The 18,104-nt window shown below is 41.2% G+C and overlaps 1 protein-coding gene across 1 annotated transcript; it reads left to right on the plus strand.

Annotated features, from left to right (window-relative positions):
* Positions 1-7,553: 7,553 nt before the first annotated feature.
* On the plus strand, positions 7,554-8,285 carry TPD52L3 (TPD52 like 3). The gene has a single exon (XM_026506005.2). The coding sequence runs from the start codon at positions 7,674-7,676 to the stop codon at positions 8,283-8,285; it is 612 nt and encodes a 203-aa protein (XP_026361790.2). The 5' UTR covers positions 7,554-7,673.
* The last annotated feature ends 9,819 nt before the right edge of the window (positions 8,286-18,104 follow it).

The following is an 18,104-nucleotide window of genomic DNA, read 5'->3' on the forward strand; positions in this document are numbered from 1 at the left end:
GACCGTAGAATGCTGCAAAGCTTCAGTTACAAGGCAAACAGGATCAAACGTGTTTTAACAAGCAGACTAAAACACACCTAATTAAAACTTGTCAAATAGTGGACGAGGTCTAAACACCCCCCACCGTAGGCAAGGAGAAACTCTGCAGAAGACTGACCTGACAGAAGGAGCAGTCAAAACAGAATAGCAGAGTGCACACTTTGAAACACCCCCTGAAGCACCAGCCCCAAGACAGTATAGGACTTCTTCTTAATATAGCCATTACTCTCAGGAGCAGGAATATAACAGGCTTTCCTAACAATTACACACAAAAACAGTGACCTTGACAAAATGACAAGACAGAAGAATTCCCCCCAAAAGAAAGAACAGGAAGAAATAACAGCAAGGTATTTAATCAAAGCAGATATAAGTAAGATGCCTGAACCAGAATTTAAAACAACAATCATAAGGATACTAGCTTGAGAAAAGCATAGAAGACACTAGAGAATCTTTTACTTCAGAGATAAAAGAACTAAAAACTAGTCGGGCTAAAATAAAAAATGTTATAACCAAGATGCAAGACCAAATGGATACAATGACAATGAGGATGGACAAAGCAGACGAATGAATCAGTGATACAGAAGATAAAATTATGGAAAATAATGAAACTGAAAGGAAGAGGGAAAGAAAACTATTGGATCATGAATGTAGACTTAGGGAACTCAGCAACTCCTTAAAGGATAATAATATTCACATTATAGGAGTCCCAGAAGAAGAGAGGGAAAAGGGGGCAGAAGGTGTATTTGAGCAAATTAAAGCTGAAAACTAACCTGGGGAAGGGAACACAATCAAAATCCAAGAGGCACAGAGAACTCCCATCGAATTCAACAAAAGCTGGCCCACACCAAGACATAGTTGTAGTCAAATTTACGAAGTATACAGACAAGGAAAGAATCCTGAAAGCACCAAGGGAAAAAAGTCCTTAACCTACAAAGGAAGTCAAATCAGGGTCGTAGCACATCTGTCCACAGAAACTTGGCAAATGGCATAATATAGGAGAGATGAAGAGTTTCCCTAACAAAAACTAAAGGAGTTTGTGACCACGAAACCAGCCCTTGCAAGAAATATTAAAGGGGACTCTTGTTGGGAAAGAAAGACCAAAAGCAACAAAGACTAAAATGGAACAGAGAACATCACCAGAAACACCAACTTTACAGGTAACACAATGGCACTAAATTCATATCTATCAATAATCACTCTGAATGTAAATGTTTGACCAAATGCTCCAATCAAAAGACATAGAGTATCAGAATGGATAAATAAATAAATAATAAAAAACAAAACAAAAACAAGACCGGGGTGCCTGGGGGGCACAGTCAGTAAAGCATCTGCCTTCAGCTCAAGTCATGATTCCAGGGTCCTGGGATCAAGTCCTGCATCAGGCTCCCTGTTGAGCAGGGAGTCTGTTTCTCCCCTCTCCCTCTGCTGAGTGCACTCTCTCTCTGTGTCAAATAAATAAATAAAATCTTTAAAAAAAAAAAAGACACATCTATGTGCTGCTTACAAGAGACTTATTTTAACCTGAAGTCACCTGCAGATTGAAAGTGAGGGGATGGAGAACCAACTATCATGCTAACGAATGTCAAAAGAAAGCCAGAGTAGCCATACCTATGTCAGAAAAAAATAGATTTTAATGCAAGACTATCACAAAAGATGAAGAAGGGCATTATATCATAATTAAGAGGTCTATACGTCAAGAGACCTAACAATTGTAAATATCTATGCCCCCAACTTGGAAGCACCAAATATATAAATCAATTAATAACAAACATAAAAAAACTCATTGATAATAATACAGTAATAGTAGGGGACTTTAATACACCACTCACAGCAACAGACTGATCTTCTAAGCAGAAAATCAACAAGGAAACAATGGCTTTGAATGACCAGATGGACTTAACAGATACATTCAGAACATTAGATCCTAAAGCAGCAGAATACACAATCTTTTGAGCGCACATGGAACATTCTCCAGAACGGATCACATACTGCGTCACAAATCAGCCCTCAATGAGTACCAAAAGACTGAGATCTTACCATGCAGGTTTTTAGACCACAACACTAGGAAACTTGAAGTCAATCACACACACACACACACACACACACACAAACACACACATAATTTGTAAAAACCACAAATATATGAAGGTAAAAGAACATCCTACTAAAGAATGAATGGGTTAACCAGGAAATTAAGAAACAAAAATACATGTAAGCAAATGAAAATAAAAACACAACAGTCCAAAACCTTCAGGATCCAGCAAAGGCAGTCCTAAGAGGGAAGTATATTACAATACAGACCTTGTCATGATGAGCACTGGGTGATATATGGAATTGTTGAATCTCTATATTGTACAGCTAAAACTAACATGACACTATATGTTAACTATATTGGAATTTTTTTTTAATTAAGATTTATTTATTTATTTTAGGGAGAGAGAGAGAAAGAGAACACACTGGGAGAGGAAGAGGGAGGGGGAGGCAGAGACAAACTTTAGCAGACTCCTCACTGAGCTCGCAGCCCAATGCGAGGCTTGATCTCAGGACCCTGAGATCATGACCTGAGCAGAAACCAAGAGTCAGAAGCACAACTGACTGTGCCACCCAAGGGCCCCTGGAATTAAAAAAAAATTTAATAACAAAAAATAATCTGGATAGGAAAGACAAACCTCCCCCCAAATAAAAGAAAGTCCATTCTGAATTCCAGTAGAATAATCAAGCAGAGCCATTGGTGTTTGTAGCTTGCTGCATTACAATTTCTTCAATTCTAAGATACACATTTTGTGGCATTTTAATGTTTCTAAAATTGGGATTGCATCTTAAAATCAATGTATAATTTAACATAGTAGGTTTTTCCTCCTAGAAACCTCCTACTAAAATGAAGATGTGTCTTACAATTGATTGTATCTCAGAATCAAGGAAATAAAGTAATTATGCTGTTGCCATAGCAGGCGTGACAATTTTAAGACAAGAATAACTAAGCAACCAGGGAGTAGAGTCCAGGCTTTAGGTTTTTCATGTTACAGCAAATCCACCACAATCGTCATAACCTTTAAAAAGATTGCTAGTTGTCTTATTAGTAACCTGATTGTTCCCAGGCCTCTGCAGTCTGCGGATATGTCAGTCAAACTGCTTTGGCCCCCACATTTTGCTGGTTCAAAATCCTCAGTGCCACGCTTCAGGACTTCAGCACCCCCACCACAAGTCTTCCCACTTAGTTCTGGGAATCCTCTATGCTCAGGGTTAACTCTTCCATGTACTTCTTTTTTTTTTTAATAATAATTTTTTATTATGTTATGTTAGTCACCATACAGTACATCCCTAGTTTTTGATGTAATGTTCCATGATTCATTATTTGCATATAACACCCAGTGCACCATGCAATATGTGCCCTCCTTAATACCCATCACCGGCCTATCCCAATCCCCCACCCTCCTCCCCTCTGAAGCCCTCAGTTTGTTTCCCAGAGTCCACAGTCTCTCATGGTTCATTCCCCCTTCTGTTTAGTGAAATAAGTCAAGCAGAGAAAGACAATTATCATATGGTTTAACTCATTTATGGAACATAAGAAATAGGAAGATCGGTAGGAGAAGGAAGGGAAGAATGAAGGGGGGGGTAAACAGAAAGGGGAATGAACCTTCCATGTACTTCTACTCTGTCCTCTCTGTAGATGTCCACTCTGTGCCCAGTCACTTGAGGAAAGATGTATCTTCTGGTACTCCAAATCTAAACATCATCCAAATAAATTTTCCTGCTTAGTTAAGGGTCAAGTAATCTGGGTCTGCTGCAGACATTTTAGCAGTAGTCTGCACACATTGGAATTGCATGTAATTCAGAAAGTGTGGTGGTTGGGGAGGGTGATAGTGAGAAGCAAGTCCCAATCTTGTCATTTTACAATCTTTCTGGGCATCCTCTGAACTTCTAGATCATAACCAGACAAATACGTGAAGCCCTCAGGTTCTTGGCAGTACACAAGCAATCTATATCTATGAGCCCATTACTGACCAAGTCTTTTCTTGCTCACATACCAGTTTTGCCCACTTTCTTTCCTAGATGACTCCCCACTGTTGCCCCAGAAATTATCTTCCAACATGCTATCCTCCAACATGTAAAAAGGAAACAAAAGTCAAACTTTTGGGAAGGGAGAATCTGTTACCCCACCCTTTTCTCATCCAAATGAAAAGAAAGGAATGAGAACACCTTACATGGGTTCCTTCTAAAGTTTGCCCATTCTGTCTTTTATTTAGCTTAGTTCATAGGCTTCTTTGCCCTTCATCTTCAGCCAAGAGAGCAGTTTCTGCTTCAAAGTCTAGGAGAATTCCTGGAACACTAGCATTTCTGCAAGCATCAAAGGAAAAGTCTATTCTCTAGAACAAAATACAGTGTTTAAAGGGTACTTGCTACATTTTGCGGACCTTTATGTACACACCCTTCATGTTTCCAACAAGAAGAATCTTTGTTTTTAATCTAGGGAAACTTCTACATCTTTCGATCCTTTTCCTTTCCCTTGACTCCATCCCTCCATCTTCCTGTCATTTCTCTTCTTCTAACTCTAAGGATCTGTATGACAAAATTCCTAACAAGCCCATTTACCCCATACATATTAACTCATGAAAATAGACAGCTGTGGGAAGGAGAACAGGTTCTAAATTTTAATATCATTCTTCTGGGGACTCCTGCCACAACTCTATACACCACCAAAGACAGTGAATAACAGTAATAAGCTCCAACTTAGTATCCTGACCGCATGGGGTTTAAAAGGAAAATCCTATTTTATAATATAGCTAAGTATTTTTAAAACAAATTAGTCCATGTAGAACGGCTCCTGAAAGGAAATATCATCCAAAATAAACATCAACTTAACTATTGAACTATGAGTATTGCTAGCAATAACATTTGCAGCTGTAAACTGTAACAAATATTCCAGTTCGTGCTGGATAATACCTCTGGGGAGGGTGAAACATTGCATATATTATTGATGGAGCTGGGTGATAATACAAGATAGTAGTGAAAATAACTTGTAAACTGAAATTAAACATAGTATTCTGGCTTTCCACAAGAAAGGCCCAACTACCAATTTTCTCCCCCTACTCTTGAAACATTCTGACTGGTTTAGGATTTCAACTACATGCCTTATTTTCAGGCTTAATTAAATATTTAAACATTTTTCCTGGTATTCAGCTAAAATGAACAAAATGTTCATGGTAGTAGTTCTATAATATCAGAAATAAAGCCCTAGAGAACTCACAATGGTTAAATCTAGCACTGCAATTGATTGGACTGCAGGGTGAACTGTCAGTTCTTCAGAAGCAATCTGAACCACCAGGGTGGATTATTTTACAAGTTCATGTAATCAGGAAGCAGCCACATGTAGAAGAATGAAACTGGACCATTCTCTTACACCATACACAAAGATAAACTCAAAATGAGTTAAAGACCTCAAGGTGACACAGGAATCCATTAAAATCTTAGAGGAGAATACAGGCAGCAACCTCTTCGACCTCAGCTGCACCAACTTCTTACATGACATATCTCTAAAGACAAGGGAAACAAAAGCAAAAATGAATTATTGGGACTTCATCAAGATGAAAAGTTTTTGCACAGCAAAGGAAACAGTCAACAAAACCAAAAGACAACTGACAGAATGGGAGAAGATATTTGCAAATGTCTTATCAGATAAAGGGCTAGTATCCAAGATCTTAAAGAACTTCTCAAACTCAATACCCAAAAAACAAATAACCCAATCAAGAAATGGGCAGAAGATGTGAACAGACATTTCTCCAAAGAAGACATACAAATGGCCAACAGATGCATGAAAAATGCTCCACATCACTTGTCATCAGGGAAATACAAATCAAAACCACAATGAGATACCAACTCACACCAGTCAGAATGGCTAAAATTAACATCAGGAGATGACAGATGTTGGCAAGAAGGTGGAGAAAGGGGAACCTCTTACACTGTTGTTGGAAATGCAAACTGGTGCAGCTGCTCTGGAAAACAGTATGGAGGTTACTCAAAACATTAAAAATAGAGCTCCTCTATGACACAGCAATTGCACTGCTAGGGATTTACCCCAAAGATACAAATGTAGTGATTTGAAGGGGCACCTTCACCCCAATGTTTATAGCATCAATGTCCACAATAGCCAAACTATGGAAAGAGCACCGGATGTCCATTGACAGATGACTGGAGAAAGAAGATGAGGTATATATACACAATGGAATACTACTCAGCCATCAAAAAAATGAAATCTTGCCATTTGCAATGATGTGGATAGAACTAGAGGGTATTATGCTAAGCAAAACAAGTCAATCAGAGAAAGACAATTATCAGATAATCTCACCCATATGTGGACTTTAAGGAACAAAACAGAGGATCATAAGGGAAGAGAGGAAAAATAAAGTAAGATGAAATCAGAGAGGGAGACAAACGGTAAGAGTCTCTTAATCATAGGCAACAAACTGAGGGTTGCTGGAGGGGAGGGGGGGAAGGGGACGGCATAACTGGGTGATGGACATTAAGGAGGGCATGTGATGTAATGAGCACTGGGTATTATATAAGACTTATGAATCAGTGACCTCTACCTCTGAAACTAATAATAGATTATATGTTAATTAATTGAATTTAAATTTAAAATTTTTTTAAAAACAATAGTCTTTGCTTTTATTAAGTTTAAACCTGCCACAACTCTTACAGATTTATTTGTTCTTTCTTTCTTTTTCTTCTCCGTCTTTCTTCTCCCAAAAATAACAATTATGACTGGTCAGACTCGCTTTCTGAGTTTCACTGTCCCAAGCCTCATGCCACGGGAGCATGCTTGTTCTTCACTACGTAGACTCAAGAGTTACAAGGAGCCTTCAAATCCACTGCACGGTTAGTCGTAGATGTTTCTTGGGCCCTTTGGTAACCTGGGAAGAGAAAATGGAGACGATACAAGGCCAGGAGTTCTAGACTCCCTTCCCCGACCTTCGGGCAGTTTTCATTTATTCCGTATTGGGCTTTTAAATAAATTTATAAATTAGTAGAAAGGGTTCAACTGATTTTCAAGAGTTTGTCAATGTCTGGTGTGGTGCAAAGAGGTCTGTTAGGAAAGTCAGACTTTGTTTGAAGGCTGGGACATACCCCCTACGGTGGCAGAAGGGAAAATACCGCTTTCTCTGATAATAATCCACACACTGCCCACCTCACACGTTCATTGTGACGTTGAAGCACCACCAGGAGTGTGGGACTCGTTGCAGCGGAGCCCAGGGTTCCTTCCGCAGCTGCTTTTGGCCTGGAAATCGGCCACCGCACCACCAAGCAAGCAGAGCCAGGCCCTGCCCCTGCCCCTGCCCCTTTCCCTGCCCACCCACTCTCTACCCTCCACCCGGAAGTGGACCCACTGGGCGGAGGCATCCATTCCACGTGTCAGAGCAACGTCAGAACAGCCGACCACCGGCCAAGGAGGCCGTTCCACCCACTAAGATATGGATCCATCCCTCCCAGCGTCCCACTCCACCAGCCAAGAGTCGGACCCCACAGGTTTAGATTTCAACTCTGCTGGACAAGATTATTTCTCCGCTGGCTACGTGTACGACTCTCTCTACCAAGACCTGGACCTGAACTCTCTTCATGAAGATCTTTCCCAGTCCATGCCAGGCACCGTGACAGAGGCCTCAGCAGACACACATGAATCTCACCCTGCTGCCAAACCAGAGGATCTCACAGAGGCTGAACAAAAGGAGCTCAAATTAGAGCTCACTAAATTGGAGGAGGAAATCGTAACTCTACGCCACGCTCTGGCCGCCAAAGAAAGATGTTGCATGGAGCTCAAGAGGAAGCTGGGCCTCATAGCCTTGGTGGGGCTAAGGCAGAATCTGTCCAAGAGCTGGCACGATGTTCAAGTCTCCAATGTTTACATGAAACAAAAGACGTCAGCTGCCCTGTCCACCATGGGCTCTACCATTTGCAGGAAGCTTGGAGACATGAAGAAGTCAGCCACATTCAGATCTTTCGAAGGTCTGATGGGGGCAATCAAGTCCAGAGTTTCGGGGGGCAGAGAGCTTGGCAGTGACAGCCTTCCTTCTTCAGCTGGGAGTGGAGATGATCCGCCCCCATCTTCAGGGAGTAGGGTTGACCCGCTCCCACTTTCCAGGAGTGGGAATGATCTAGCTCAGTGGAGTGGAGTTGATCTGGTTCAGAGGAATAGAGATGATCTGGTTGCAGGCAGTGGGCATGACCTGTTGCCCTTTCTGGAGCTGTAATGAAGCCCTTGGTTACCTTGCCTGACCACCTAACCAGTGCAAGAATTCCTTTTCCTCATCACAATTGCGACTCTGCCTATCAAAAACAAGCAACGAAACCACAATGGTAAAGTTAAATCAGGAAATGTACAGAGTTCGGTTTTGAGAAAAGTAATTCCCATTTGTACATAGGTGTTTGCTGCTGTTCAGATAGAGACCTCAACATTTTGCACCCAGTTATTTTACACTAAAGTTAGTGGATGAAATGTTTAACCGTACTAGCCTTCTGGAATTGACATTTAAATGGACAGGACAATGGCTTCAGAGAGATCTTAGGCCCACGCCCAAATTCTTTTTCAGAAAAACTAGTCTATCAGAATGCCAAAGTAGTTTTCTTTTTAGAACTGGGAAAAGGTATGAAATAATCTGTAATTTTATTCCCTCCCCATTTCCTTCCTTCCCTAAATTTCTAAAGGAATCTTGAAAGTTCTACCTGACTTACAATTTTTACTTTAAAAAAGATGGTCAAGAACACTCCTTTCTCTGAGACCCTCAGAAAGGAGGGGAAAGTATTAGTAGACTAATTGTTATGTAATACCATAGCTTTAAAAAAACTCAATTTTTTAAGCTCCTAATTAAGCAAAGTAACTTTAGCTTCAATTTAGGAGATTGTTACTTTGGACTCAAGCTGAAATTGCAACTTTACTTTACCTTGTGCTTCTTAATCTTTTTATGTATCAAAGTTTAACCTTTGTGGCAGCATGTGCCGGCCGCAATAGTATGCCATCTAAAAGGGGGAAAAATGTTTCTCTGTTCTGCAGCAATTCCTAATTTGTTACCAGCTCCAGCTGGGTGGCTGGAGGGAAAACAGCACAGCCAAATTCAAGAAAGATAAACTCCTGTCTTAAGCAACACTGCAGCGTTTAAAACAGAATGCTCATTCCTTGTAGAGCTGGCCCTTATGCCTCTGAGCGTACCTAACAGATTTTATACATCACTGGTCTCTTTGACTCCAAGTCTGTCCTCTTTTAAAACTAACCCCAACTGAGAAGGAAACGGAACTTGAGCCCTTAAGGGATTTGGGGAGGGGAACAAAGGGCAGGGATTCCTTTGCCATTTTTAAAATGCCAGGACCCAGCAGCTACTTTCACTCCTCCAGTCACATTGCCTGATGTAGAAGTTTGGGTCTTTTTAGTTTTCAGCCGGGGGATAGGACCTTTATTTGCTTGGGTATAATAACATGTCACTGCCTAAAGGTAGACCCTCCAATCTAAGAGGGTGATCCTGTTTTATTGATTCTTGAATGCCTCCTTATTCCTTTGGTTTTCCTATAAGCAAAACCAAGAACCACAATACATGCAAAAGCACTCGGTAAATTGTAAAGTCACTTATGTCTCTCAACCCTCCACAGACTTCTAAACACAAAGTTTTGCTTGGATTAAAACAAGATGTTCAACTGTTTTACGTGTTTGTTTCTTACTTTGTAGTGTTCATCAACCAAAATGGTTTTTCTGTGCTGAAGAACTAACGACGAACTTGCAGCACACATAAAGTAGCCCAACATGCAAAGGCTTTGACCTCATATGGCAGAAAGCCCAGTGTTAAGGAAAATCTCAGACTGATGTCATGGGCCAACCCCAGAGTATGTTCTATTTTATTTAATAATTCAAGCAAATGCAATAACAGCTTTCCCCCAATAAATCTTCAGCTCCCTAAGAGCAGTAAAGAACATATCTCTTTTTATTCATCACTGTATTCCCATGCCTGGCTCAGGGTAGATGCTCAAGAAACACTTGTTGAATTAATGAAGGAATCAATATCACATACTTCAGACATCAAATCTTGGATTAAGAGGTTATCAACAACATGTTGACAAGTTCCTCCCACTTTTATTTTTATTTATTTATTTTTAAAGATTTTATTTATTTATTTGACAGAGATAGAGACAGCCAGCGAGAGAGGGAACACAAGCAGGGGGAGTGGGAGAGGAAGAAGCAGGCTCATAGCGGAGGAGCCTGATGTGGGGCTCGATCCCATAATGCCGGGATCACGCCCTGAGCCGAAGGCAGACGCCTAACCGCTGTGCCACCCAGGCGCCCCTCCTCCCATTTTTAAACAAAGCATTTTGCTTCCCTATTCAAAGATAATTTAAAGGGTACCTCAGTGGCTCAGTCAGTTAAGCACTTGCCTTCAGCTTGAGTCATGATCCCAGGGTCCTGGGATCGAGCTCCACATCGAGCCCCACATTGGGCTCCCTGAACAGCGGGGAGTCCACTTGTCCCTCTCCCTCCCCCCTTCTCGTGTTCTCTCTCTCTCTCAAATAAATAAATAAAATCTTTAAAAAAAAAGATAATTTAAGACTCTCCCATGTGTCAGGCCTGGTGCCAGGCTCTGAAGGCACAGAAATTAGGCATGGTCCATGTTCTCTAGAAACAAATTTTCAAATTGTTTTGATTCCCTGCAGTAGGTGCTATAATGGTCACTATAGAAATAGATCGAGGAGTATTTAAGAGGTAGAATCTCTGACTTAGGAAACAACTGCAAAGGAGAGAGGGATGGATATATTTGCAAGTTGATAAGGATGTAGAATTAAAGAATACTAGCAATGCTGGAGCTGCACATTTGTTTTGCTTTGGCTCTTTTATTAGATTTCAGCATACCTGCGTCAATAGTCTTGGACATCAAATAAAATGCCTCCGTGAACATGTGGTTACTGGACTAAAGGTTTCCTCCAGACTTCCTTTCTTCTACTTGCTTCTACTCTTCTCATGCATTGCTTCCTCTCATTCTGTAGTCTATCCTCATAATAGCCCCATTTGGATCTTGTAGCCTAGCTTCAATCCATTTAACTTTAACCTGACCATTTCGGGTTGCAATTTCCTAGTTCCTGGAACATGTGAACCCTCAAAAATGCCCATTCCTAGGTCTGGCTCAACTCTTAAAAACCACTAGTTGGGAGGGATATTGGAACAAAATTCCCTGAGGCTCTCAGTTTCCTTGGTCTTTCATTACCCATATGAGTGTAGGGGTTGGGGTAGAGGGTAGAGACAAGGGTTGAAAGTTCTAACTCTCACAGATGACACTCCACGTGCAACTGGAAGGACGGGAGTAGAATACCAAGCCCTTGTACATTAGCATCATACATAACCCAGCATATTGCTAATAGCACTCTCAGAAAAATTCACCAGCAACTTCTGGAGGCTACTTTACTTCTAAGCTCCAGATTTGACAGAAACATACCTACTCTCATAGCTTGCATGGACTGCAGAGAGGTGAGCAGGGACCTCTGGCCCAGAACTTTGTAGGTCTTCTGATAATGCTAATCAATGTTCTTGATGGTTCTACCCATCAAGGAGATGGTGCCACATGTTGATTCTGCTAGGGTATAAGGTCAGTTGTATCTGGGCTATGAAAGTATAGTTCTTGCTCATGAACACCAGTGTAAGAAAAAAGGATGAGTGCCACTCTATCAAAACTACTGGGGCTGGGGCACCTGGGTGGCTCAGTTGGTTAAGTGCCCAACTCTTGGTTTCAGCTCAGGTTGTGATCTCATGGGTCGTGAGGTCAGGCCCTATGTCAGGCTCCATGCTCAGTGGGAAGTCTGCTTGAGGATTCTCTCCCTCTGTCCCTCCCCCACCCCATCTCAAATAAATAAATCTTAAAAAAAAAAAAAAAACTACTGGAGTCTCAATGCAGTCACCATCATGCCCCATTCCAGCTAACCAGATTCTTGGTAGGAAACTCAATGATGCCACAACTCCCAGTGTCCATCCAGAGCCTCATTCACTAAGCCAAGGGATGAGTGGAAGAATGCCTTACAGATAATGGCCAGCTAGTATGAGCACATTTTTCTACCACTTGATAACCTCTCAGAAATTACTAAGCAGCTCCCTGAAATAGTCAAAAATGCCTGCCTATCCCTGAAGGTTCACCAGGTAATTTAAAAATTCATTCCCTGTTTATTTCTACTATCATTTAAATAATTGATCATCTCAAGAAGAGAAGTGAGTTCTTCTGGAAGTTGAAGGTTTTGATCACCTCTACCCCAGTCCTGCCTACCCACCCTCAGACCCATGGGCTCGAAAGCAACACATCCAATATAGTGCCATCTCTCCAAGGAGACTCTCCTCTCTCTCCTACTCTCAATAACTTGAAGCCAATTGGAGAAGAAATGGTTACCTAACTTACAGGAACAATTCATAGACTTGGCTGAGCTAAACTTTCTTTTTAGAACATTAGAACTAAGAAATAAAAAGACTCAATCAGGTGGGAACTGGTCTGTACAATCATATAAATATAGGCTTTGTTTCTGTTTTTGTTTTTGGAACATATACAAGCACAGAAGTTAATCAACTGAAAGACCAGAGCAGATGTGCAGAGAATTGGCATGTGACTACCTAGACTCACCCCCTAGCCAGGGCTGATGGCAAGACACAATCTCAAAGAAGTGAATGTGAGCTGGGCTGTGATGTTAAAACTTAACCAACACAGAAATCCTCTCTGATACTCCTCAAGTGTGTACCCATGCCAGAAAAGAGAAGAGTCACCTGGGTTTTTAACGCAGCAGAAATCAGTTATTATTACCACTGGGAAAGTTGGATCAGATAGGCAGTCTTTGGAACCACTGGGAAAACTAGGGAGACACTGGCACCCTGGCCAGGGAAAAGGAGGAATCTCTGCTCCTAACATGCTGTTTCTTTAATTATGAGTTTATCTGTTTATTCAACAAATATTGACCACCTACCATGTGCCAGGCACTGTTTCGGTGCTAAGGATTCAGCAGTGAGCAGAACAGACCAAAAAAAAAAAAAAAAATCCTTGGCTTCATGGATCTTACATTCATATGGGGGAAAATTAAATAATAACATGACAAACACCCATGCATCCACGATACAACTTAAGACCCAGCATGGCTATTTACCAGAGGTTATGAATACTTTATAAAAAGTGCTGGTGAGACTGACTCCTTCCTAATTAGCCTGGTTTCACATAATTCTTAGCCTCTCTTTTTTATTTTGTCATGTTTTAACTTGGAAATATGGCTTCAAATATCCTAATATTGACTTAGAAACCTGTATTGTAACCCAGGCCACACACACTTCTGACCAACTGGCCACAACTCTTCAGGAGTTCTTACTACCCCTTCAAATTCCATAATTCACTGGAATGACTCACAGAACTCAAGAAAGCACCATACTTAAAATTACAGTTTAAATATAAAGGATATGAATTAGGATGGGCCAAGTGAAAAGACACATAGAATGAGATCTGGGAGGAAACCTGAAGCTTCCTGGTGCTCAGGACGCATCACCTTCCCAGCACATCGAGGTGTGATTATGGACCTACGAAGCTCACCTGAGCTTCAGGTATCCAGAGTTTATACTGAGGTTTCATTACATAGGTATGATTGATTGAATCACTAGCCACATGACTGAATTCAACTTCCGGCCTCCCTTCCATCTCCAGAGGTTCAGGGGTCAGGCTGATATTGTGTGGCTCAAATCCTCAAACCTCCTAATAACATGAGTGGGTCTTTCCAACATGGCAGCCCTCATCCTAAAACTATCCAGGGACCTACCATGAACAACAAAGACATTCCTATCACTCAGGAGACTCCAAGGATATAGAGGTCCCCTCCAAGGAGCCAGGGACAAAGACCAGCCAAATTCCTTATTATACAACAAAACCAGGCAATAGAAAGCTGCCCTACAAAATGGTCCCCCAAGCTCCACAAACACAAGCAAAGGGCACTATGCCTCCATGCCAGCCTGTAAACACTTCTTAGAAACAACTTGGCTGGCCAATATCCCTTACCACCACATAAATCTCATGTAATAATTTATTGCATTGCTCCACCACCAACATACACCATCCCATAGTTGTTATAGCTTCCAGACCATTATTTACCCCCCTATTTCCAAATTACTGATCATTGGTAACATGGTAATGATGGGCACCTAGAAAAGCCACAGACCACCAATGGAGAGGTATAAAATACCTTTAAATATATGAATGACTATTGGGCTGAGGCAGTGCAGGAGATAGAACATCTGTTTTACTCAACCTTGCACAAAACTGGAAGGTACCTTTCTTAGCCTATTGAAAAATTTCATATACCCTATGAAATCTTCTATCTCATTATTCCCATCTCTGCATATTTATCTTGGCTTCCATTGATCCTTGCTGAGCCTGGTGCATCCAGACCTTTACCCATCTTCACATATTATCTCCCAGCCCCAAAAACATGGTTGGGAAGCCAGAGCACATCCAAATATTAGCCACCTGCTGGTTGATGCTTTGGTTCCCTCTATACTCAAAACCATAGAAAGGTTATGGAGCCAGAAAAAATGGTGGTGGAAATCAACCTCCCACTGCAAGCATATCCTAGACCCTGGTCAAGGTCTTTCATGGAGCTCTCCTGATGGGATTGTGTGGGGAGTTAAGGGGGGTGGGGCAAACATTTGCATCAACCACCCTGGACATCCTTTCTCTTATTCCTGGCATGCTGACATGGAACTGTCCTTTTTCTGAACTCTGCCCCAACTCTGTGTGACTCCAAACTTTTGGCACCCCAAACTTTGAGCCTACCTCTAGCCCAGTAGATTTGGAATTCAAATCGAATGTTCCCATCAAACGGCACTTGTCTTTTCCCAATGAGCTCTTTTTAATTTAGTTTTCCCTTTGATCTCTGACTCTGTGTTGCTGTGTAAGCCTGATAAGCCTGTGTGAATGTTATGGGACAGATGATGGGCAATTCACACATTCAAAATCACCAAAGACTGTCTAGTCTGCAATGTGTACAGTTGCCAAGAATACATTTATTTTTTTAATTTAAATTTTAGTTAGTGAACATACAGTGCAATATTGGTTTCTGGAGTAGAATTCAGTGATTCATCACTTAGATATAACACCCAGTGCTCATCACAAGTGCACTCTTTAATACCCATCACCCATCCCCCACTCACCTCCTTCCATCAACTCAGTTTGTTCTCCATCATTAAGAGTCTCTTATGGTTTGTTTCCCCTCTCTCCTTTTTTTTTTTCTTTTCCTCCTTTGCATATGTTCTCCTGTTGTCTTCCTGAAATTCCATATATTTGTGAGATCAAATGGTATTTGTCTTCTCTGACTGCCGTATTTCACTTAGCATAATATACTCTAGCTCCATCCATGTTGTTGCAAATGGCAAGATACCATTTTTTGATAGTTGAGTAATATTCCATTGTATATATGTACCACATCTTCTTTATCTATTCATCAGTCAGTGGACATTTAGGCTATGGAGACATAGTTTGGCTATTTTTTATAATGCTGTTATGAACATTGGGGTGCATGTACCCCTTCAAATCTGTATTTTTGTATCCTTTGGGCAAATACCTAGTAGTGTGATTGCTGGATCATAAGGTAGTTTTATTTTTAACTTTTTGAGGAACCCCCATACTCTTCTCCAGAGTGGCTGCACCAGTTTGCCTTCCCACCAACAGTGGAAGAGGGTTCCCCTCTCTCCACATCCTCGCCAACATCTGTCATTTCCTGACTTGTTAATTTTAGCCATTCTGACTGGTGTGAGATGGTATCTCATCATGGTTTTGATTTGTATTTCCCTGATGGTGGGTGATGTTGAGCATCTTTTCATGTGTCTCTTAGCCATGTCTTCTTTGAAAAAGTGTCTATTCATGTCTTCTGCCCATTTCTTAACTGGATTATTTGTTTTTTGGGTGCTGAGTTTGATAAGTTCTAATAGATTTTGGATACTAACCCTTTATCAGATATGTCATTTGCAAATATCAAGAAGGCAAACATTTAGAATAATAAGATGCCACTTACTATGGACCAGAAACTATGCTAATTCATTTCATGCTTTAACTCATTTAATCTTCACTGTAGCTCTTTGATGTAGACTTTTTGTTAGTCTGATTTTATAGATAAGGAAACCAAGACTCAAAGAGGTAAAGTAATTTGCTCTAAAATCTATAGCTACTAAGTGGCAGAGCCATCTGCAATCCAGGAAAAGAGGTCTCGCCAGAAACCAACTCTACCGGCATCTTGATCTTGGACTGCCAACCTCCAGAACTGTAAGAAAATAATATCTGCTATTTGATCAGCTCAGTCTGTGGTATCTTTTATAATAGCCCTACCAGATTTGTATAATCTCCTTCATTTTTACTCAAAAGTCACCCCTTTTGACCACCCTATGTACAATTTCAACCACCATATCTCCATTTCTGTCTTTAACATATATCATAAATTCATGTTGTCTGCTGTCTACCGCTTCTACTAGAATATAAACTCCATGAGGGAAGAGATTTTTGTCCATTTTGTTCACTATTACATCCCAAGCATCAAATGTAGAGTCTGGAACACAGTAAGTGCTCAATAAATAAAGGATAGGAGGGAAGAAAGTCCTCATGTCTCATCAAATTCCATAGGACAGGAAGGAGACAGGGCTGGACCAATAAGTGAAACCTGGTCTATACATAGAATGGGGTCATCATGATGGCAAATATCAACCTCAACAAAAGATCAAAGTAGCCAGAGTCAGCAAGACAAACTAGGTCCAAACCAAGGAGGCATTTGAAGCCCCTAAAAACTTATGGGCATGTAAGCAGCCAGCAATTAACTCTGCCACATTCCTGGTTGTTAAGCCTTGTGTCTTTTACTTCTGCTTGCTTCACCTGCTCAGATGTTGGCCTCCAGTATGCTTTAAAGGCTTCTCACTTCTATGTTGGCACACTTGCCCCTAGCCCAAGCAAGATTGGTGGTGATCTGTGGAATGATATGCAAGTCTACTCTGTGCCTTCAGAAGTTTCCTTCCCTCCTAGAGCTTGAGAGGCCTAGAAAAGCAAGTGCTTACATCACTCCCCCCTGGGAGTCTCCCCGGGCCCCATCGGAATCTCTTGCTTTGGCCTTGTTTTCCCTGATGTCCTATCTCATTGTCTGCCACTGGGTTTCATCTCTCTCTCTGGTCCTTTTTGACGGCATCTTAGCTGGGATTTCATTTCTGGATGTTGTCTCTTTAATTACCTTTAAAAAGTCTCTGAGCAGCCAAACCAAGACTAGAGGGCTCCTGCAGGAGTGGATTTAGACCAACAGAATAGTAACTCTAACACACCTCTTTTTCCAGTGACCTCCCTGCCTCACAGCTTCTCTTTGACACTAGGGGGCACTACTCACACGGCCATTTTATTCTGTTTGTGCCATACAAATCCCATGGTCATACTCTTCATCTCTAAACCGCCACCAGCCACATGTCTTGATAAAATGTTTATCATTAAAGCCTAAGTCTATGATTCCCCCTGAAATATGGATAAACCTCACACCAGTTCCTTAAGTGAAAAAAGACTTCTCATTAACTAGGGTTTTAACATTAACTTACAGAACCTACTTGCAATACCAAAAAGGGGTCAAAGTGAATTTGTTGTTGTTAACTCCTTAGAGTACCTGAAAAAGTTTATGTATTTGGTTCAGGACCAGGGAAGTAGAGGGAACTCCTTGTTCTGATCCAAAATAAGCAGTGAGAAATCTTTCTCTGAAGATTCTCTGAGATTATTTGTGGCAATGGAGGGAAAAGAAGAGGATCAATTATTAGGATCACTGGATGAAAAGAAAGGGGAAAAAAGGAAGTCTGCCAGGAGCTGCTCTGAAACTGAGCCAGGAAAAATTCTCAGCTTCTTACAACACATCGTTCCCCAGTCCCCAAACTCTGAAAGCCTCCAGCTCCATACCTCATTATCTTCCTCCCAATCATCTCCTAGGGAGATTCCCTGCCTTAAGTGACAGAGACTCAGAAGTGGGGGATAATGAGGGAGGGAAGAGTCTCCCATTCCTGGCATCCTTAGCTG

Source organism: Ursus arctos, unplaced genomic scaffold (genome assembly GCF_023065955.2).
Source record: "Ursus arctos isolate Adak ecotype North America unplaced genomic scaffold, UrsArc2.0 scaffold_18, whole genome shotgun sequence".
Classification (NCBI taxonomy): domain Eukaryota; kingdom Metazoa; phylum Chordata; class Mammalia; order Carnivora; family Ursidae; genus Ursus; species Ursus arctos.